The 22,619-nt window shown below is 45.5% G+C and overlaps 1 protein-coding gene across 3 annotated transcripts in view; it reads right to left on the bottom strand.

Moving 5' to 3' along the window:
• Positions 1–22,619, bottom strand: part of YIPF1 (Yip1 domain family member 1) — a 28,325-nt gene that overhangs the window by 3,163 nt on the left and 2,543 nt on the right. For all 3 annotated transcript variants that reach the window (XM_073563704.1, XM_073563705.1, XM_073563706.1), the window contains exons 3-8: positions 20,798–20,943; positions 6,998–7,078; positions 6,837–6,924; positions 5,566–5,682; positions 3,251–3,417; positions 2,205–2,387 (exon numbers count right to left, since the gene is read on the bottom strand). In XM_073563704.1, coding sequence (XP_073419805.1) covers positions 2,205–2,387; positions 3,251–3,417; positions 5,566–5,682; positions 6,837–6,924; positions 6,998–7,078; positions 20,798–20,943 — 782 coding nt within the window. The remainder of the gene's footprint in view (positions 1–2,204; positions 2,388–3,250; positions 3,418–5,565; positions 5,683–6,836; positions 6,925–6,997; positions 7,079–20,797; positions 20,944–22,619) is intronic.

Here is a 22,619-nt window from a genome sequence, read left to right as displayed (position 1 = left end):
TCCTATAGAGGACATATAGCTGAGACAGGCGTCCAGGTTCACTAAGAGACAATCTGGGAATCATCTGTAGAATCGAGTCCCACTGCTCCACTGATATCGTACCCAGCTGTTGTTCCCACTTTATCAGTGCGCCAATAGGATGCCTTGACAGGACCTGTCCAAGTAAACCACCATACACCATTGAAATTAGTCCTCTGGTGGACCCTTGCATACCGAGCCTATGGATAAGGACGTCGTGGTGTATGGTTAGGTCAACTTTTTTGCTCTGCACCATATACGCGTGACGCAGCTGCAAATATTGATAAAACATAGAGCGTTGGAGGGGAAATTCCCGTCCCAGTTGCTCGAAAGTTTTAAAAACCCCTCCCTCCACCAGCTGCGACACCCACCATATGCCAATCCGCCTCCAGTGAGCAAAGCCTCTGAGCGTTTTCATACATGGCAAATGCTGATTGTCCCATATGGGAGAGTACTTTGAATATCTTTGTTTTTTAAAAATTTTTTGCACTGTGCTTACACTTCTCCCAGTGAAAGACACAGAAAAGGGCCCCTGTGCAAGAACAATATATGGGTCCTTTCCAGGCCAATAGCTCCTGAGAATGCCCAGTTCCACATGTTTTGGAGGTGGAACCATTGGTATGTCCACTCCTGCCTTCTCCTCCATTTCACAGCACATCATCCCCTTTCAACAGCTACATCTTCTGGTGATCCTGAGGACCTTACTACCTATAAAGCTAGGCCAGCGCTAGCTACAGCGACCATGACAACTTTTCAAACTACGTTTCACCCCCTCTCCTCTGTCTTGCTATGCCTATGATAGATTCAGCATCCTCCTCCTTCATACTGATTGACAGCTGGCTTCCCCCAATTAGGCAGCAGAAAGATGGCTGTCAATCAGCAGGAGAGTGACACCAGTAGTGCCGCCGTGTCAACAGGAAGAGAAACCACTGCTCTGTTGACAGGGAGTAGCTGAATCTTTGGCAGGAGCAGTCAATGACTGGCGCCGGGTACAACAGATAGGTAGTGGCCTCTATTAGCAACTACATAACTTTTTTTTTTAAGTCCTGGATATCCCTTTTAAACATTTGATAAAAGTCGACCAAATCAGACAATTTGGGCAAAACTGGCAGACTATCTACTGTTTATGGTGACTTCCTGATTGTCCCATCAGGTGGTCGGAATTCAATTGCCTGATCATTTTGTTTGGTTGGGAGCTTAGTTGCTACCAGAGGAGTCTGGCAGCTCTGAAGCGATCGCTGAGCCAAACTGTCATGCTTCTAGGTGAAAAACCTTGAGCACGCGCTTTGTGGTTGGCTTGTCTGTCCGCTGAGCCACAGCAGATACACCTTTTCTCTGGGTATTTAGTTTCTGTTATCCTTGCTGCGGTCTTTTAAGAGGAATAGGTGTTTTTATTTGCTCATTTGTCTGCCCTCTCACCTTTCGGGTGCGGCTTTATATACTTTCCCTCTGCTGGTATTTCCTGCTGGTGATAGTCTCATTTGGCATACTGCTGTAGTTTAAGCCAGTCAGTTCTCTCTTTGCTGTTTTTGTCCTTTTACTCTGCACCTACCTACTGTTTCTTTTTAGGAAGGAGATGGCGTATTCTCTAACAATACTTATTTAATCCTTTATTTTGTATTTCATGGTTTATTCTACTCACTCTGGAATCTTTTCCTTTTTCAGCACACTTTCCCTTATGTAGGTAATTTACAATCTGCTTTACCCTTTGGTTCTTTAGGAGGAACATGCAACACTCGACAGCCTTTTAGGCAGCATAGGTCATATTCTTGTCTGTGGTTGGGGCTACTCAGCTCACGCAGGAACCACTAGGGACTGCGGGGTCAGGATATCAAGTCTGTACAGGAATAGTAAGGGTCAATTGCTGTTTTTAGCTTTACCTATTTTCCCGTGTGAGTTGCTACACTATCATAAAACAAGCGTTCGTGTGTGTGTGGGATTCAGGAAAGATATCCGACAACAATCTAATTTGTATAGGGGGCATTAGTTCACAATTAGCATCCTTTGTATAGGCATCCCTAGATAAATCACTTAAACATACTGGTCATAGAGAATCTGCATGCGATAATTGTGCTCCTACTGTGCCCCTATGAAGAAATCATTATCGGCACACGTGGCCAGGAGCTCGAAGTCCATCAAATACTTGCTTTAGCCACATCAATCCCGAATTTGTTGTGTTGTCTTACCCCACAACCAACCGCCAGCAGCACATGAAGACTCATGATGGCCACAAGTGTGGAGATGGCAATCTTTCGATTATCTTCGCGCACAGCCGGCCAAAAGGTCAGCATCAAGACAGCCCCAGACAGACACATGGCTAAAGACATGAGGACCCAGCGCAGAATTTCATAAGGGGCAATCCACAATATCTATGTGAAAGAATAAGAACGGATGAATTGGAATAAACCCGAACAGTATAGATCCAGTAATTAACGTCAAAATAGATTTTACTTTGTGTCGTGGGGCACGGTATTACCCGTTCTGTAGTCTGCACCTCGGTATATTCCTATAATTTAGTTTCACATTTATGGGTGCAAGTAATGACTGTTGCAGCAGCTGAACACTGCGGTGTGGACAGCTCTCTATTACCTGCTCCCACTGTAAGGCGACGAACTCTGCAGAGTTTACATCGTCATCTTTTTGCCTGGGGCTCTTTGCTTGGGTAATCAGATAGTGCAGAGTTAGGCCTCTTTCACACATCAGTTTGTTGCCATCAGTCGCAATCCGTCGTTTTTAGAAAAAACGGATCCAGCGACTGATGATCCATTTTTTTTTTTTTTTTCATAGACTTGTATTAGCGACGGATTGCCGCACGTTTCATCCGTCGTTCGCTGGATCCGTCGGAAATTTTGTGTCCATCGGGTGGAGACGACAGGCAAAGTCTCCGTCGAAAAGTTGGACAGCGACGGATCCAGCGCCGTCTGTCGTTGGCTATAATGGCAGCCTATGGGCACAAGATTCATCGCTGTCCGTCAAATGACGGAATCCAGAGCCGGATTCCGTTTTTTTTTTAAACTGAGCATGCTCCAATTATTATTACCAGGTAAGGCAGTCGGATCCAGTGAAAAAACGCATCCGTCACATCAATTTTTCACAATCTGCGACGGATCCATTTTTTTCCAAAACTGCTGGATTGCGACTGATGGCAAAAAACTGATGTGTGAAAGAGGCCTTACCGGAGAACTGGTTAGCGAGTTACGGTATGGCCCACTCCGTTCTAGCGTTCACTCACAGAAGTGGGGATGTAGATGAAGAGAGAGTAGCCATAGACACACACAATCTCCAGGAAGGAATATGACACCATACTCATTACTTTACTGTGTCGCCAGGATAGGAAACCCCAGAGAGCCAGTGGAACCAGCCAGGCATAGGCATAGATGGCCGTGGCAGCAATGGATACTGCAAGAAAAAAAAAAGGCAGAACAGGCTGGCAACAGGTGAATAGTCACTGACTAATTCTTAGTTGAGTTACAAACGATATCTTGTTATCAAACTGTTAAAGGGAGCCTGTTAGAACAAAATGACTGTGCAAACCAAACACAGAAGCTCAGTGCAACCTTGGGCTGAATGTGCAGTTCAGTGTATCTTCCCACCCTGCTCTTTCATGATTGACATCTCTAACTTTCCAGTAGTCAGAGAAGGGCAGAGATAGATGAAAAACAAATAGTTGGGAAGGTGCTCTGAACTGCTCCGCCACGCCAAGGGTGCTCCAACCATCTGCGCTTGGTTTGAACAGTCATTTTGTGTTGACAGGCTTCATTTAAAACATACCTCATTCTTACATACAATACCCATATAGAGCCGTTTCCTTCACAGTTTGTCAATCTGTGCAGCAGAGCTAGAAGAATGTGGTTATCGTTGTCTGCCATGTTACAGACACATTGGAACTTCCTCCCAGTCGCTCCCTCTTCCACCCTAATAGCTAACGTCACACACTGATAAAGAAAGACTGAGTAAGTGTTAATGCTGCTGTGATCACAGGTCTGAGCCAGACAGAATGCTCCCTCTATAGAGACACAGGCAGACTGTGCTTCCTCTTATGTTAGCTGTCCCTCTCTTACTCTACCCCTTACTAAAGTGAATGTAGTGTGCAGTTTGCAAGAGAATGAATTTAAGAGCCCCTCTTCCCAAAGGCTTTCAAAATGGATGGCCTATCTTTAACATAGGCCATCAATATTAGATTAGTGGGGGATCCATCTCTGAACACCCCCTCCAATCAGCTGTTACTGCACAGTGCGTTTTATTCCGAACACCAGGAAACAACAGTGACATACAATAAGGCCTTTTACCTTCCTTAGAGTACCTGGCAGACCCTTTATCATTAGCGCCACGATAGATAAAATATCTGTCAGTAATATTTGGGTGCAACAAGCAAGGTCCTTATTACTATAAACGGTGCACCATAGGGCGCCAGACACTGTCAAAATAATCTCCCCAGCCGAACAATGCACCACTATGCAACTCTTCTCCCTATGAATAGAACCATAGTAAACCCTGTAACAGACAAACATCACGTGAGTAGCCCGATGATTAAGAGCACAGGTTGTATAGGACTATGGATGGTTGGAGGGCAGATTCTCCGGTGCCAATGTTATTATTATTTATAGTCAGGTTCTTCCCCTGGTGTCAGTAATAACCGTTCTCGGTTTTGGTTTTTAGTCTTGTCGGTGACATGTTAAAGGGTTATTCCCATCTGAAAAACGTATCCTTTAACCATAGAATATGTGAACTGGTGATCGACGGGCGTCTGACCGCTGGGACCCCACAACGAATAAAGCGTTGGCCGGACATGCACACCACTGCTCCATTCATTCTCTATGGGTCTGCCGCAGACAGCCAAGTACAATGCTCGCTCAGCTTTGTTTGTTTTCCCCTCATCTATCATATTTTTAAAGATGTCTCATATAGACAACATCTTTCCATGTATCCTGTTAGGGCATATCGACAACATAGAGAGGGGGCTTTCTTTCTCAATGAGGACCCACTTATTAGGCAAAGGCAGATGATTTGTTAATAGCATTAATAGATGGGCAACATACTCAAGAATACCCCCATGTGTAAAGAGTAGTGTAGAGCAGTGATGGAAAACTTAAAATTCAGCCCTTGTCTTGGATCTTGAGGAAACTATTGTCTATAAATATGGTGCTGCAGACCCCAATAGAGCTGCACACCTCAATGAAGCTGCACACCTAAATGGAGCTGCACACCTCAATGGAGCTGCAAATCCCAAAGGAGCTGCAGACCCCAATAGCTTGCATTTATCACCTCACCAATGAATAGGTGATAAATGGGTGCTCAAGCCAATACCATTTAAGCCATACTCTACTATATTCAGTCTCCACTTTACCAAATTGGAAAATCTTTATATTTCCGTTAATGACACTTCAACAAATGGCAATGCCCAGTTTAGACAGAATCGTGAATTTTCAGTCCAATAATAAACTAACAATTTGTTTTTCTCACACAAATATCATATTACTATTTTACATTTCCAATTCTCAGTTTTGAAGTCCAGTCCACACTGGCTTTTATTAATTTGAAACTCACCTTTTCTAAACTCTGGCACATAGTGGTATTGAGGTTCTCCCTGGTGAAGAAAGAAATTGGACAGATTCCCACTGATTGTGATGGTAAAAATTAGTGTGGCACAAATCCAGATAGGACCTTGTAAAGAAAGATACAGTAATGTAAGTCGCTTAATGTGTCAGACATTTTAGAAGGAAATTCTTAAACAAATTAAAAATGTATATTAGTTACTTCTAGGACCACCCATAATTGGGTGGTCGGCATTGTGTTCTAAAATGCCACTGTACAGTAGAGCACCCGCATGCAATGAAGCACGGAGCCGGCTGTCTGACATAGCCAGACTCGCCATAGAGAAAGCAGAGAGTGTTTAAAACCATCTCTACCTTCCAGATCTCTGTATACACAGCCCTGAACAAACGGTATGTATACAGTTATAGCAAGTGCTGACAGTGCTTCCTCCTCTGGACCCAGTGATCAAAAAGCAAGAGCTACTGGTTGGTATGAGACTAAGTCATCTCTGCAGCCAGGAGGATGAATTTTCCCTGTAATGGGAGCTAATATGCTAGCCACAGATACTGGGGCAATCAAATAACAATGAAGGGGGCACGGTGCACAAAAAAATCTCTCCTTGAGCATAATATGCATCTCCTGAATTCCTTTACAGTGTACATTGGTGACACTGACATCTCAATGAATATAAAGGTCTATGTACACATTTGCACAGAATTTGCTGTATTGTTTGCTTCCTAAATGCAAAGATAAGTAACTTTCTAAATAGTTTTCATAGTTTAATAGTTTTAATTACAAGTTTTCTATCATTTTGCTGCTGCCGAGTGTATGTAAGACCTTTATCTAGCTGCGTGCTCTGCAAAAAAATGCAAGAAATCCTTCAGAGCTTCTGCATCTATAATTGATAGCAGGAAAGGGGAAAAGTGGGTTTGCACACAGATCTGCAGTTGAGAGGGGAGAAAGTGTCTCAGAGTACAAAGCCAAGGAAAGCACATAAAGGGGAAAGTATATTATTGAAGCTGAGCTGATTTATGAAAGCAAGTAAAGACAGCAGCACTCTAGTTACATAGAGGGCTCACATCCAGCCTATATTACCAGAAAGACACTCTCTCATTAGCTAAATCTAAAACTTGAATCAAACTGCAAACTACATATAAAGGGGCCTGAAAAATTAATGAAGGAATGAAGATTGCAGACTGACATTTTAGTAAATAAAAAGGTAATTATTTTCAAGGAAAAATATATTTTTTTTGTTAAAAGTGTCCATATCCTTTCATACATACCGTAAAGGTCTGGGTTACTCCGTACATACAGCCTTACAAAGTTCCTTCCTGGGATGGGTAAAACAGAACCTTTTATCCTGTCAAGAACCTGCAATTACCAACAGATATTGCAATTAAGGATAATAAAATGTCCTGATAACCAATATATATCTCTTACTCACCTGGTAGGTGTCAACATCAAAAAATGTCTGATAATACTCGAATGTCCAAAAAGGGGCAACCTTCTTTTGTCCTGCAAGCAGCTGTAAAACAAACACACTGGATGGATAAAGTATGTCGATTGCTATGCTGAGTGCTCATATGGGGCTATCTGCCATTTGCCACAATTTTTATGCGCTTTATTTGGACTTACCAACAGATAGCATTTATTTGTACATTCATATAAAAAAAAAAAACGTACAGCATTTCCCCAGTGCCTTCCTCAGGCCATAATGTAGTAACAATCAAAGGGATATATGTACAGATAACAAAAGGTAAAAAAAAAATGACTTTATACATGTGCGTCAAGAGTCACAACACCACAGAGGATGAAAAATAAAATATATAATCTATAAAGCACCCTGGGGGAATATGGACCTAGAACTTTAGCATTTGTAATGCCTCTATCATTGACCACTGTGCCACTAAGCCAGGACCCAGTGTCACAATTCATCTGTATGAACACATAAATACGAGAATGTAATAGATAAGATTTGACTGCAGAAAATCAGAAACATGATGTAGAAAAACTGCACTAGGAAAAAGTGAAATAGATGTTTTAGTGCATTTTTCAGCGCGTCAATGACAAGTCTCAGTACTTCTCCTTGAACTGTTACTGCAAAACCCTATTAATAAGGGCGGTAACCCTGAATCGCATATGACATGTACCAATTTTCATTTCTTCAAATTAAGAAATTGATTTTATGGAGTGCCGGATTTTCTGAAAACTTGAATTGCAATATTACTGCCGATGTTCGCACTCTGATGAACTGGGATGTTCCTCAGCCATGCCACGTGCACTCCCAAAGTCCATGTAATTATTGACCTCAATCTTCTTGAAAAAGGTACAAGTTTGTATCATCCTATCGATGTCAAAAAATATCAAAGTTAAAAATTTGATTTAGCTGCAGAGAAATGGTAAGTGAGAATTAATCCAAACTAATTGTCATTCAGACCCTCCAATAAAATCCCCAGCCTCTGTCCCATTCCATTTCCATAAGAATAAATCGTCAATGTAGCGACGGTACAGTGTTATTGTGGGTAGTATATTAAGTATTCCTCGAATAACCCCATCTATATAGGTTTATGTATGCAAGTGGGAACCTTCTTCCTATGGCGCAGCCTCTAGTTTGTTTGAAAAATGAAGAATTAATGTGAAGGGTTAATACTAAAATCAGAGCTTAAGTTTCACTTCTCCATTTCCCTGTAGGTTTCGTTTCTTAATTTTTGTTGTTGTAAGATAAATTTTTATAATTGGCATGGGCCGTCATGAAACCAGACTGTTCTCATCAGGTACAAAGATAAGGGAGGCGGGGGTGTAAAACTCTGAAGAATATGCCATTATACTACTTTCTACGCTATTTAGGTACAGACATATATGTAGTTTCCGGTTTTCTTGCAATATTATTGGCTTATAAAGTGAAATGATGCTATTGGTACTTGAGAACCTTGCATAATTAAGCAAAAGATTATAAAAGATGTGACTAAAATAAAGGGGCTTAGTGATCTGCCTCGATCCTCCCGTATAGAGACCCCAGTCTCCGTCTGGAAATTTGAGTTGCTAGCAACACTGGAATAATTTGGAAATCACTGGCTCAACCGTGAAGGGTTAATTTAGCCCTCCCTAAATAGCTACCTCGACAGTGGTGCCCAACGTGGAGCCCCCGAACAGGGACCCTTCTGCCCCCGGAGGACAACAACACAAAGGAACCTCAGAGCGGACACAGGTGCTGGAAAATTGGGACTGATCACCCCCCACAACCACGGTAAGTTGGCAGTTATACTGTTCAGACTGACCGTTGGTGTGGTTTTCCTGTGCTTGTTGCTGCAAAGAGGATCTGAGGTTTGTCCCCTGGTGGGGTGATTCATGGGTGGAATCATATAGAGGTGTAGTCCCGTTGGGGGCCCAGTGCTCGAACTGTACCTCATAAGGGGCGGACACCCCGGATTGACCAGTGATTGTGACTCTCTTTATAGTCAAAATATCCTGAAATTCCCGATCATTATTAGTATTGGGCGTGGTGAGTGATCGAAGATGGGTAGGATACGTAACTCAGGTATATATAGATATATATAACCAGAGGTGTCCGGAGGGATAGTCTGAGACGCCCTCCTCCTTTCACTGAGTACCGCGAATTTTGGGCTTCCCAGAGGGGGTTGACCCTGTGGAACAAACGGAGACGGCTGCTCCAGTATTGTGCACAACTGAAGGATATTTAGCTCTAAAGGAGAGAATTATGTTTCTGTGGAAGAAAAAGAAAAGTTTGGAATTGTGTGAAGGATCAGATACTGTTAGTCTTATGATTCAAAGACGAGGAAAGAAATTTGTCAGGAATGCAGGAAAAATATTTTCGATTCTGGGATTTCCTAAGGGTGGGAGGTTGCAGCCTACGCTATGGGATGGAGTTAAAAATAAATAAATAAATAAATAAAGGGAGATTGACTGATGATGGATTACTTGAAGGCGCTGAGGAATTCCATGGCTTGGCACATGAATTGTATAATGAAGGTTATGTGGACATTGAACAGCAAGTGAGTTCTGATTGTTTCTGTTACTGCTATGTTGAAGAAGGAAAAATTGTCTATTATGACAGGGACGGGATGTTTTTTGGTTCAAGAAAGTGACTGTGGTATGAGAATGTAATTGATTAAAGAAGGAACTAAGATCCAGACAATGTGTCAGGCAGTCGAATAGTTAAAAGTGATGATTTGAAACAAGAAGTTTCCCTGCTAGATGATAAGGTCCCTCCCAAGGAAATCAAGCCTCCTCCCGATTGTAAGCTCCTTAACCCTAAGGCACCGATGTATCCTGGACTACCAAAACTCAGTATGCCCCCACCCTATGATCCTGCCGGGTGGATCTGTGCTGTATGTGTAGTTACTAATCCTCAGTGGAGAGAGGTCTGTTATAATTGTGGCACAAGAAGACCGAGAGTTGCAGCCCCCACCTCTGCTAACGGCACCTATTATCATCCGCCGCCAGCCTTAGTCCCCGTTATTGCAAGTGGTTGAGTATCCACCCCTTCCATTTACCAGCTGCAGAGGAAAAAAAAAAAAGTTTTCAGAAGACTTTAACCCGCTCTGTTCAGCAGAGAGAGAGAAAAAAAAAAAAGGAGATTTTTGTGTACTCACCGTAAAATCTCTCTTAGCCTCTAATTGGGGGACACAGAACCATGGGTGTTATGCTGCTGTTCACTAGGAGGCGACACTATGCATAATCTGAAAAAGATTAACTTTGGCTCCTCCTCTGCAGTATACACCCCTGGACGGCGTCAGCCTTCTCCAGTTTTGTGCAAAAGCATTAGGAGGAACGTAACCAAGTAACATAACCATGCCTGTAAAAAGGCTACTATGTACGAGCTCAAAGAACAATATGAGAACTCAACCGTAAACAACGGCCCATAAGGGCAACAGGGTGGGAGCTGTGTCCCCCAATTAGAGGCTAAGAGAAAGAGATTTTACGGTGAGTACACAAAAATCTCCTTTACTCTGTCGCCTCATTGGGGGACACAGAACCATGGGACGTCCCAAAGCAGTCCCTGGGTGGGAAGCAATGGACGAATATTGTGCTAGCAGGTCCCTAAATTTGGGGCACTGCCGCCTGCAGAACCCGTCTACCCAGGCTTGCATCCGCTGAGGACTGGGTATGAACACTGTAGTGTTTCGTAAACGTGTGTAGGCTAGTCCAAGTGGCCGCCTTACACACTTGTTGTGCCGAAGCCTGATGCCGAATGGCCCAGGAGGCCCCTACTGCCCGTGTAGAGTGTGCCGTGATACCGGCCAGAAGAGGGGAACTGTTAAGTCGGTAGGCCTCATGTATGGTGGACTTGATCCACCTGGCAAGGGTAGCCTTGGAAGCTGGCAGTCCCTTGCGACTACCTTCTGGAAGAATGAAGAGGGAATCAGACTTCCGGAAAGGTGCAGTCCTGGACACGTAAATCCGCAATGCTCTGACGAGGTCAAGCGTATGCAGAGCCTTCTCCACTCTATGAACCGGAACCGGGCAAAGGGATGGCAGTGAAATCTCCTCATTGAGGTGAAAGTTGGACACAACCTTCGGAAGGAAGGATGGTACCGTGCGGAGAACCACCTTGTCCTGGTGAAAGGCTAGGAAAGGCCGTCTGCAGGAAAGTGCTGACAATTCCGACACTCTGCGTAACGAGGTGATCGCCACTAGAAAAAACACTTTCTGAGACAGAATGGAGAGTGGAACTCCTCTAAGAGGTTCGAAGGGTGGAGCTTGCAATGCTGTCAGGACCAGATTGAGGTCCCACGTATCCAGCGGACGTTTGTAGGGAGGAACCAATCGGGAAACTCCCTGGATGAAAGTCCTTACTTGCTGTTTAATAGCAATGCGCTTTTGAAAAAGGACTGAAAGCGCCGACACCTGACTCTTAAGCGAACTTAAGGATAGCTTGGCGTCTAGGCCCGATTGAAGAAAACCTAGTACCTTCGGGAGGGAACAAGGGAGTGGGACTTGTCCATGAGATTCGCACCAAGAAAAGGAAGCTATCCAGGTACGATAATAGATCTTGGCGGAGGCAGGCTTCCTTGCCCTGATCATAGTTGCAATGACTGCCGGTGAAAAACCTGTCTGGGTTAGAATCCAGGTTTCAAGGGCCATGCCGTCAAACTGAGAGCCCCTGAATTCTGATGGAAGAACGGACCTTGAGACAGAAGGTCTTGACCGTCGGGTAGACGCCAGGGGGCGTCTGCTGTAAGTTGAACGATGTCGGCGTACCATGTACGTCTGGGCCAGTCTGGCGCGATGAGGATGGTTGGAACTCCCTCTTGCTTGATCTTCCTCACGACCCTGGAGATTAGGTGGAAAAATGTACAGGAGTCGGAACTGGGACCAGTCCTGGACCAGGGCATCCGCTCCGAGCGACCGCGGGTCGTGTGTCCTGGCCATGAAATTGGGGACCTTGGTATTGAGATGGGATGCCATTAGGTCCACCTCCGGGGTTCCCCAGCGTTGACAGATATGGTAAAAAATCTCGGGATGGAGAGACCACTCCCCCGAGTCCATTCCTTGCCTTCTGAGGAAGTCGGCTTCCCAGTTTTCTACACCCGGAATGTGGACCGCAGAAAGTACCGACCTCGTGTCTTCCACCCAGCGGAGGATATGTGCCACTTCTCTCATCGCCTCGGCGCTGCGGGTCCCGCCTTGGTGGTTCACATATGCCACAGCCGTGGCATTGTCCGACTGTATCCGTATGTGCGAGGCTGCAAGCAAGTGATGAAAGGCTCTCAGTGCCAAGAGGATGGCCCTGATTTCCAGAATATTGATGGGCAATGTCACTTCCCTCGGTGACCACTTGCCTTGTGCCCTGTGATGTAGGTGCACCGCCCCCCAGCCTGTCAGGCTTGCATCGGTAGTCAGGATCTTCCATTGTCCTGTGAGAAAGGGCTTCCCTCATGTAAGCGAGGTTGGTTTGAGCCACCAATGCAGGGACCTCCTGGTTGACGACGTCAACCTGAACTCCCTGTCGAGGGAGAAGGGATTCCTGTCCCAAGATCTGAGTATGGCTAGTTGAAGGACCCTGAGGTGAAACTGGGCAAATGGCACTGCCTCTATTGCTGCTGCCATCCGGCCGAGGACTCTCATGGCAAACCGGAGAGATCGAGGAGGACTGCGAAGGAGTGTACGAACTCCCAGACGGATGGCCAGTGTCTTGTCCTTGGGAAGGAGCACCAGGCCCCTGGAGGTGTCGAATAACATTCCCAGGAATGTTAGAGTCTGACTTGGGATAGTCGACGATTTCTGTAGGTTGACTAGCCATCCCAGGCGACTCAGTGTGTCTATTGTGATTGAGACACTGACCTCGCAGTCTTTGAAAGTGGGAGACTTGATGAGGAGGTCGTCCAGGTACGGGACGACTAGAATGCCTCTTGAGTGCAGAACATCCATGGTGGCCGCCATGATTTTGGTGAACGTTCTTGGAGCCGTGGCGAGTCCGAACGGAAGGGCGACAAACCGGTAGTGGTTTTGGTTGACCGCGAACCTGAGAAATCTTTGGTGGGCGGGAGCAATTGGTATGTGCAGATACGCATCCTGTATGTCTATGGAGGCAAGGTATTCTCCCTGCTCCATGGATGCAATGATGGACCGGAGGGACTCCATGCGGAAATGACGGACCCGTACGTAATTGTTGAGCTATTTTAGGTCCAGTATGGGTCGGACGCTGCCTCCTTTCTTGGGGACTACGAACAGATTTGAGTAGAACCCTCGGAATCTCTCGTTCGCGGGAACCGGCACCACAACTCCTGCTTGAAGGAGAGAGGAGACCGCTCGGTGGAAAGCACGAGCCTTGTCTGGTGGTGTTGGAGGAATAGAAAGGAAGAACCGGTTCGGTGGAGCGGAAGTGAACTCTATCATGTATCCGGAAGACACTATTTCCCTGACCCACCTGTCTTCTGTAATAGGCAGCCAGACTTGCTGGAAGAGTAAAAGTCGGCCGCCTACTGGTGGGGTGTCTTCCGGAGTTCGTGAGTCATGATGAAGCGAAGTTCTGAGGTTTTCCTCCCTTGGGTTTCGCTTGGCCTGCTTTCGACTGCCAAGACCTGTCCGGTCGCTGCTGCGCCCGTGGGTTGTCCCTGCGTGGAGAGCGGTTACGGTTTTGCGCTGGGCGCGAGACGGACCAGCCCGAGGAATTCCGAAAGGATCGGAATCGCGTCTGGTTTCTTCGTTTAAACATGCGTTTTGGTTTTAGTTGAGGGAGAGAGGTACTCTTACCCCCAGTGGCATTGGCTATCATTGTGTCCAATTTTTCGCTGAAAAGTCTTCCAGTAAGATACGGAAGTCGCGTGAGGGACTTCTTTGAGGCCGCATCCGCTTTCCATTCTCGCAGCCAGAGGATGCGTCGGCTCGTGATGGCGTTTGATGCTATTCCCGCTACACCTCTTGCGGAATCCAGGGCTGCATGAAGCATGTAGTCTGCTACCACTGCTATCTGGACCGCTTGGTCCGAGAGCTCGGGATTTGAAGCTTGAAGACCCTCCTGTAGTTTTTTGGCCCAAGCCAGGATGGCCTTGGCCGCCCAAACTGAAGCAAACGCAGGGCCCAGAGAGACGCCTGCCGCTTCGAAAATAGAATGAGCCATGCGTTCTACTTGCCGGTCTGCTGCGTCCCTGAGGGTTGAGCTATCTGGCAGAGAGAGTAAGGTCTGCGCTGCTAGCCTAGAAACCGGGGGGTCCACTTCAGGTGGATCTGTCCATTGTTTGGTGTCTTTCTGTGGGAAGGGGTACTTCGCTTCCAAATATTTGCGATTAGCAAATTTTTTCTCAGGCTGCGCAAAATGTTTGGTAAGTATTTCCTCAAACTCATGGTGATTAGGGAAGACCTTAGGTGGTTTCTGAACACTTTCAAAGCAAATCCTATGTTCTGGGACTTCCGGGGCCGACTCTGGAATTTTTAGCACCTGATGAATGGCAGAGATTATGTCCTCAACTAGCGCTGTATTGCTAGGGGGAGAAGGTACCACGGACCTCTCCATTTCGTTATCTGAGTCGGAGTCACAGATGCCCTCCGAATCCTGTGTCTCGCTAAGGTGATCCCTGGAGGGCGACCTGGGGCGGGGGTCTTCTGTGGTGGGGGATCTCTGTGGTAAATTGCACTGTGACAGGGGACTGCCTAGGAGACCTGGAATGACGGTGTCTCTCCCTGGGGGGGGACGACGACCTTGTGCTATAGGACGACTCAGGTGATCGAGACCTGTGGGTCCGCTTACGTCTGTGAGAGTCGGAAGCAGCATGTTCCTGAGACAAGCTGTCCGTTTGCTGTGTAACGTCCATAGCCGGGGCCCGACTCTGCAGAGCTTGCAGCAATGTGGCAGTTAAGTTGTCTATGGACTGTGTCATAGACTGTGACATCTGAGTTGCCCATTCCGGCGTGGCCTCTGACACTGAAGCGTCAGTAGGGACTCCCTGGGGTTCTGACCCAGAGTTCTGGATGCAGTCCCGGCAGTGCGGATACGTGCTACCACTAGGGAGCGTAGCTTTGCAGGCTGTGCAGAATGCATAGAAACATTTCTGCCTGGTTCTCTTCCTTGAGCCCGGCATAGTGCACAGAGGCTGGCTATTAGGGATCGTACAGGGGTGGCTACGCAGAGGGAACCCACAGAGAGCCTTATAGGGAGTATGGATTCACAGCTGAGTAATGAGAACCCAGCTGTGAGCTTACTCCACCGGTGTGCCCCTAGGTCCAGCGCCGACAGATCCCAGTTCTGTGCCCCCCCGGAGACCGCTGTGATGCTCCTCTCCTGGATCTCATCCAAAAAAAAAAAATGGCCACCGGGACGCTGAGGAGAGGGAGGAGGGGGCGGAGAGCTGAAAAGGGCGTGCTGGGCTGTGTAAAAACGCGCCCTTTCTGTCTCAATCCGCCCCTTCTATGACACTCCAGCGTGTCATTTTAGTCATCCGTGCCGAAAAAAGAGAACGGAAAAAAAGGTGTGCCTCCTTGCGATACTAAGCAAAAACTGTAGAAGGCTGACGCCGTCCAGGGGTGTATACTGCAGAGGAGGAGCCAAAGTTAATCTTTTTCAGATTATGCATAGTGTCGCCTCCTAGTGGACAGCAGCATAACACCCATGGTTCTGTGTCCCCCAATGAGGTGACAGAGTAAAAGAGCAAACAGCAGCCTCTAGCCCCCACCGCAGCTGCGAGCACACAGTGTGCCCTTCAGCCCACACAGCAAACTCTCGCCCCCCCCCCCCCCCTCAGACTTCAGCTAGTGGGAACCCTGCTCCTCAGCCCCTCCCTGCTAATTCTCGTTACTGCTCAGTTTGTGATCTCTCCCACATGTCCAGTAAATTTATTAGGGGCAGATATATTATCACAGTTCTGCTCCAGAATACAATTCCAAGATGATGGTCAGATGGGTTTTTTTGTTATATAATCCCTATGTAGATGAAGACAGTGAGGAAATATGTATTTTGCATGCCCTTTTTACGGTTATGATGGCCCTGATAGGCTCAGATCCACTCCCAATATTGCCTGAGGATCAATGACTCATCCCATACCTCTCAGAGATACCATGTAAACTCTGGGCAAAAGGGCCAAATGATATAGGGAAAATGCCTGTAGAACCAGTAAAATTGTTTCTCAAACCTGGTGCCTAATCCACATACTCTTTTGTCCCAAATACCCCAGGATTCTGCTTGGTTTACAGTTACTGATCTTACCAATGCCTTCTTTAGCATTCCGTTACACCCAGACAGCCAGTTTCTATTTGCATTCACTTAGCAGGGACGACAGTTAACATGGACAGTTATGCCATAAGGGGCCCAAAACAGTCCCAACCAGGTTGTAAAAAAAAATATGAGCAGGTGTCTTTAGCCATTTCTGCCATTGTTAGCCTCCTTAAGTATCTGGCAGCACTGAACTGTCGGGTTTCGGCCTCGGGACTTCAGTTCTGCCTTGGTCAAGTGATGTTCTTGGGTCACTGTCTCCTTCAGGGTGTTAGACACCTCGCAGAAGAAAGAAAAATAGCTGTCAGCTCCCTTCCTTTCCCCAAAGATGAAACTGAACTCCAGCGTTTTCCTATGCACCTATTTTTGTCAGTGGATACCGGATGCATCCCGCATAATGCAACCCCTTGACAACGCCTTGAAAGACGGTTTAATGAACTATAAGGAAAGATGGCAGTGATGAGGATTACCTCCAACATGACTGTTCCCAACTTCTGACTGAAGAAACAGCTACTCCACCAAATGTCAGTGAGAATCCACTCCCAAATCCCGATCTGGTGTTATAGACGGATGGTTCAAGATATGCTGATGAGTTTTTGGTAGAGTCCACACGGGATACGCCGTTACCACAGAGGACACTGTAGTGCACGCAGCTGTGCTCCCGCCCTCACTGTCAGCACAAGAAGCAGAACTCCAGGCTCTGTCTACTGCAAGTACTTTGGCCAAGAACAGACGGGCTAATATATACATGGACTCACGGTATGCATTGGGTATTGCTCACGATTTTGGGGCTCTATGGGCCAATCGAGGGTTTATTACTACTGCTGGAACCCCAGTGAAAAATGCTGAAGCTGTTAAAACCCTCATGGGCTCGATCAAATTACCTACTCAGGTGACTATTATCAAAGTTAAGGCACACGGTCCTAGGAACAATCCACAGACTGTTGGCAACATATTTGCGGATATGCAAGCAAAAGCCGCCGCTCTCTTACCCGTTGAACCAACCATACCAACTATGGCGACCACACGCTCTCAGCGTAAACAGTTACAAGAAGCACTGACCCTACAAGAACCTGATGATCTGCAACAGACTGAAGTTTTCTGTCGGACCCTGCGAGACCCCTTAATGACAATGCAGAGAATGTCTCCAAAGGAAGAGGTGAAGCAATGGAAGACTGATGGGACACGAATGGATAATGGTCTCTGGAAAAAGGACCGACTTGTGTGTCTCCCTAAGCAGATGTACCCTGCTATTGCCACATGGGCACATGGGCCTACACATCGAGGAAAGAATCAGGCCCTCGCACTGGTGCAAAAATTCTACTGGGCCCTGGTTCTCCAGTTGGCCGGAAGCATTCCCTGTTACCAACATGACTGCAAAGACCACAGCGAAGAAACTGGTGATGGAAGTTATATGCAGATATGGGGTTCTAGAAGTTGTTGAAAGTGATCAAGGTCTGGCCTTTTCTTCTCATGTGTACTAAGAAGTTCTGACAATGCTTGGATCCACTGTAGCCCTCCATACTCCGCATCACCCACAATCCAGTGGGGAAGTTGAGAGGCTGAACGGCACACTGAAGGGACAATTGACCAAAATGATACAGGAGACTACGGCTCCATGGCCAGAGCTCCAACCCATTGTTCTATACCATATTCGTACTACCCCTATTGCAAAACATGGCCTGTTCCCATATGAGATATTGTTTGGTACTAGGCCCCCAGTTGCAAATTTCCAGCCCCAGCAGTTATCAGAAGAAACTGACCGTGTTGTTCAATGTTATTCTGCTTAGTAAAAATCTTGCTAACACCTATGTTCTAGTTTCCTTTTCTTTTCCAGATTCAGCAGAAACCGACAAATGTCATAACCTGAAGCCTGGTGATTTGGTAGTCGTGAAGAAGCATGTCAGGAAGCATGGACTAGAACCCTTGTATGACGGTCCCTATCAAGTTCTCCTCATCACTCAACAAGCCAATAGCAAATGAAGGGACATAATGTTTTGGTTTTTCGCATTTTCCATATTATTATTGGTAGAAGTTAAAAGTTAAAGTTAGAAGATATTCAAAGACTCAAAAATCAATACGATAAAGACAATGATTGTAATAGGGACAGTTGGTGGTCAGACACCTTCTCCTTTCTCAATCCAGCCAATTGGTTTAAGGATCTTACAGAGCTTGTTACACATTGCTGCCTGTATCCTTGTTGTATATGTGATACTAAAACTTGTTCTTTGGTGTATTTCTGTATGTATTAGGAAATTCTGCACTAAGACAGCTAATGATGATACCAAAGGTGTCGTTGCCCCTGCTCTTCTCTGCACCGATCTCAAAAGGCTACTTGATGAAGATGTTGAAGCCAAGCACATGCCTACCTACAAAAGATCCCCACCACCGTCATCAAAAATTGTTATTCGTGAACTGCAGTATACAGGGGGGACGGGTGCGCCGCGACAGCCATGACTGATAACACGGCATCAGTCATGTGAAGACCAGTACCCCTCAAGCTGTTAGCTTGGGATAGCACCTCTGATGCTGCATATGTTAAAAAAATTTATCTAGGGGGGAATGTGAAGGGTTAATACTAAAATCAGAGCTTAGGTTTCACTTCTCCATTTCTCTGTAGGTTTCGTTTCTTAATTTTTGTTGTTGTAAGATAAATTTTTATAATTGGCATGGGCTGTCATGAAACCAGACTGTTCTCATCAGGTACAAAGATAAGGGAGGCGGGGGTGTAAAACTCTGAAGAATATGCCATTATACTACTTTCTACGCTATTTAGGTACAGACGTATATGTAGTTTCCGGTTTTCTTGCAATATTATTGGCTTATAAAGTGAAATGATGCTATTGGTACTTGAGAACCTTGCATAATTAAGCAAAAGATTATAAAAGATGTGACTAAAATAAAGGGGCTTAGTGATCTGCCTCGATCCTCCCGTACAGAGACCCCAGTCTCCGTGTGGTCATTTGAGTTGCTAGCAACACTGGAATAATTTGGAAATCACTGGCTCAACCGTGAAGGGTTAATTTAGCCCTTCCTAAATAGCTACCTCGACATTAAACTCAAAGATATTGTTAAACAGGATAAAGTTATTACCCTCAAGCAGAAAGTTGTGATGGTGTGCAGGCATAGGATGGAACGTAAGTAAATAAGACTTGGCAGCTTCCAGGCCTTACTCCTGGGGGATACTGGAATGTACAGCTGTGTTAAAGCATACATTACCCCTGATCTCCGAAACAAGGGACCCCAATTTATTAATCTCTATGGTGCGCATCTTTTTTCTATTTCCAAAACTCCTAGTTATTCATTAAAGGGGTATTCCATCCAAAGAAAATGTATGCGATGTCCATAGCCCACATCTGGAGCCCCACCTATCAGGAGAACTAGGTTTCAATGATATCTGCTCAGCAATCTATAAATGTCCATTGCTGAAATACACCATGAACGTCAATTATAGGAATTTCTCTTTAAAGCCATGAACCAACCTGAGATCAGGACTTACTACTTCTTTTAGTTGAAGAATATAGCTTACTGATTTGTGTGCTTTGTGACAATCCCTTTAATGTCACTACTCCATTCACACTTTGCAATGCATAATCTGCCAGTGCGGTGGAAGCCTTGGAACAATACTGGCAAAATGAACTCTTAAAGCTGGAGTCACACACAGCAATCTCGCTAGCGAGATCGCTGCTGAGTCACAACTTTTGTGACACAACAGCGATCTCACCAGCGAGATCGCTGTGTGTGACAGCGATCAGCGAGCGCCCCCCCCCTGCCGGTATCGCTGATCGCTGTAAGAAACCTCTGGACATTTTTTTGGTCACTGGTCTCCCGCTGGCCAGCACGCATCGCTGCGTGTGACAGGCGGGAGACCAGCGATCAGCTGTAAAAAATAGAATTAAAATAAAAAATATTGTTATTCTCACCTTCCGACGTCCCGCGCAGCCTTCCCGCCTCTCTCCACGCTTCGGTCCCAGTGATCCTTTGCACGAATGACCGCGAGACTTCGCGATCCCGCGAGACCATGACGTCTCACAAAGGATTACTGGGACCGGAGCGTGGAGAGAGGCGGGAATGCTGCGCGGGACGTTGGAAGGTGAGAATAACTATATTTTTTATTTTAATTCTATTTTTTACAGGGATGGCAAGCGATGCCGGGCGCTCGGCATCGCTGTGCTGATCGCTGGTGAAGCTGTCTGTGTGACAGCTCACCAGTGATCACATAGCGACTTACCAGCGATCCTGACACCTTGATATCGGTGTCGGGATCGCTGGTAAGTCGCTATGTGTGACTCCAGCTTTAGGAATCAGGCTACTATCTGCTGTTACTAGCAATGAGCGAACGTGCTCAGATAAGGTGTTATCTGAGCATGCTCCTGTGGTAACCACGTGTCTTCGGCATGCTCGAAAAACATGTTTGAATCCCCGCGGCTGTTCGCCAGCTGCAACGCATGCAGGAATTGCCTAACAGCAGCGTGGACTCGAATATATTATTTGAGCACGCCGAAGACACGCGGTTACCACACGAGCATGGTCCGATAACACCTTATCTGAGCACATTCACTCACTAGGCATTACCTCTGTTTTATCAGAATCTTCTAAGAGGTCGTCTTCTTCTCTGGATCGGTGCCCCTGCTGGGAATCTGGAGTCTCATCTGGGTCACCGATACTAACAGTAGTGGCGTCAGGGTTTGCAGCTAATAGATTAGTTGCATCATCAAATTCTTAAAAAAAAAAAAAAAGAGAACAGAAAATCAATTAAAAGAATAAATGTAAATTTAGTAATAATTTTATATACATACAAATAATAATCCGTTCTGACTTCAAACATGCAGCCTTGTATAGTAAAAAATAAAACTAAAATAATGTATCTGCATAAGTGTGAACACCCTCTCATAATTAGGGATGAGTTTCTGTTCAGAATTAGCCAATCACGTTACACTCGTGTTACGTAGTATTCTGTGAATGGCCGCCATCATTTACAAAGATTCAGGTTAAATCCATAAAAAGTTTAGAAGTTCTAGGGGGATTTTCGAGACATTTTCTTAGTTGCCTTTTACAGCAAAAGCCATGGTCCAAAAGCAGCTTACAACACAGCAAAGGGGTCACATTAATGAAAGTCATCAGTCAGGAGAAGGGTACAAAAAAAAAGTTGGAGGAGATAAAAAACAGCCGACAGACTCCTTTTAGGCCATTAGTACCCCATAGCTGATCCTATTTATCTTCTTTAGCGTTAGCTCGATGCTAATTAAGCGGAGCCAAAAAGCGGCTATAAATTGTGACTGCAGCTTAGCTGTACAGTACTCTTAGGAATAAGAACGTTTCATCAGTTGCTGCTCCTTTATTCCTTCCTTTTGCTTAAGGGAGGGATGTAGCTAGTCATATAAAGACAACAAAGTCTGAACTGACTACGGGTCTCCTCACCCAAGCTTTCAACCTCATTTTATACCAATCAGGGCACGCCTACACCGGCGAATACATCGGACAAGTGCTATCCGAATTTTTACCGGATAGGACTTGGACCAATGTTATTCAGTGGGGCAGTGCTGATGCCCGATTTTTTTCAGTAACAGAATCTGTCAGTGAAAAATTGCAGTATGTTACGATTTCACTTTAAAATCAGAAGACATTTAACCTTTCAAGTCTATGGGTGCGTGGAAAATATCGGACTGCACTCAGATGACATTGGAGGGCAGTTTGATGTCCACAGACTCACAGAATGGAAAAGATGGAGAAATTTTGTTCTTCATCTATTTTTCACAGTGTGATCCAAGTCTCTCAACCGAGAGATAAGAGTTTCATCAGTATCATTAGCATAATTGGTCCGATTCTCTCGGACGAGGGACTCTATAGCCGTTTGACCGGAGCCTGAGGCTGTAAATTTGGGTCAGGAGACTCTCTGTCAATCCAGGCATTGCGGTTAGTGAAATATGGTGGCCTGAATGCAGCCTTTGGCCACATTCACACAGTCAGTATTTGGTCAGTATTTTACATCAGTATTTGTAAGCCAAAATCAGGAGTGAAACAATCAGAGGAAAAGTATAATAGAAACACGTCACCACTCCTGGATTTATCACCCACTCCGGGTTTTGGTGTACAAATACTTATGTAAAATACTGAACTTGTGTCCGTAGACCAACTGTGCAACTTTGTATGCCTATACTGGCTGTATCCCATCATTCCCCCCCCCCCCCAAAAAAAAAAAAAAAACTTTACCAAAAAAAAGATAAAAGTGCCTTCAATGCAACAAGAGATACAGTAAACAGAAAGGAATAGAGAAAATGCACAGACCCTTATTTATAGGCTCAGGCAACCCCCTTAATTATATAGCAACAACAAAAAAAAAAAATCGGATACCATTTATCCAATGACACCACTCCAAAAAGTAATAATAAAATGA

Source organism: Dendrobates tinctorius, unplaced genomic scaffold (genome assembly GCF_039654945.1).
Source record: "Dendrobates tinctorius isolate UK_male_01 unplaced genomic scaffold, ASM3965494v1 ptg000396l, whole genome shotgun sequence".
NCBI lineage: Eukaryota > Metazoa > Chordata > Amphibia > Anura > Dendrobatidae > Dendrobates > Dendrobates tinctorius.
This window is presented reverse-complemented; position numbering and strand designations above follow the sequence as displayed.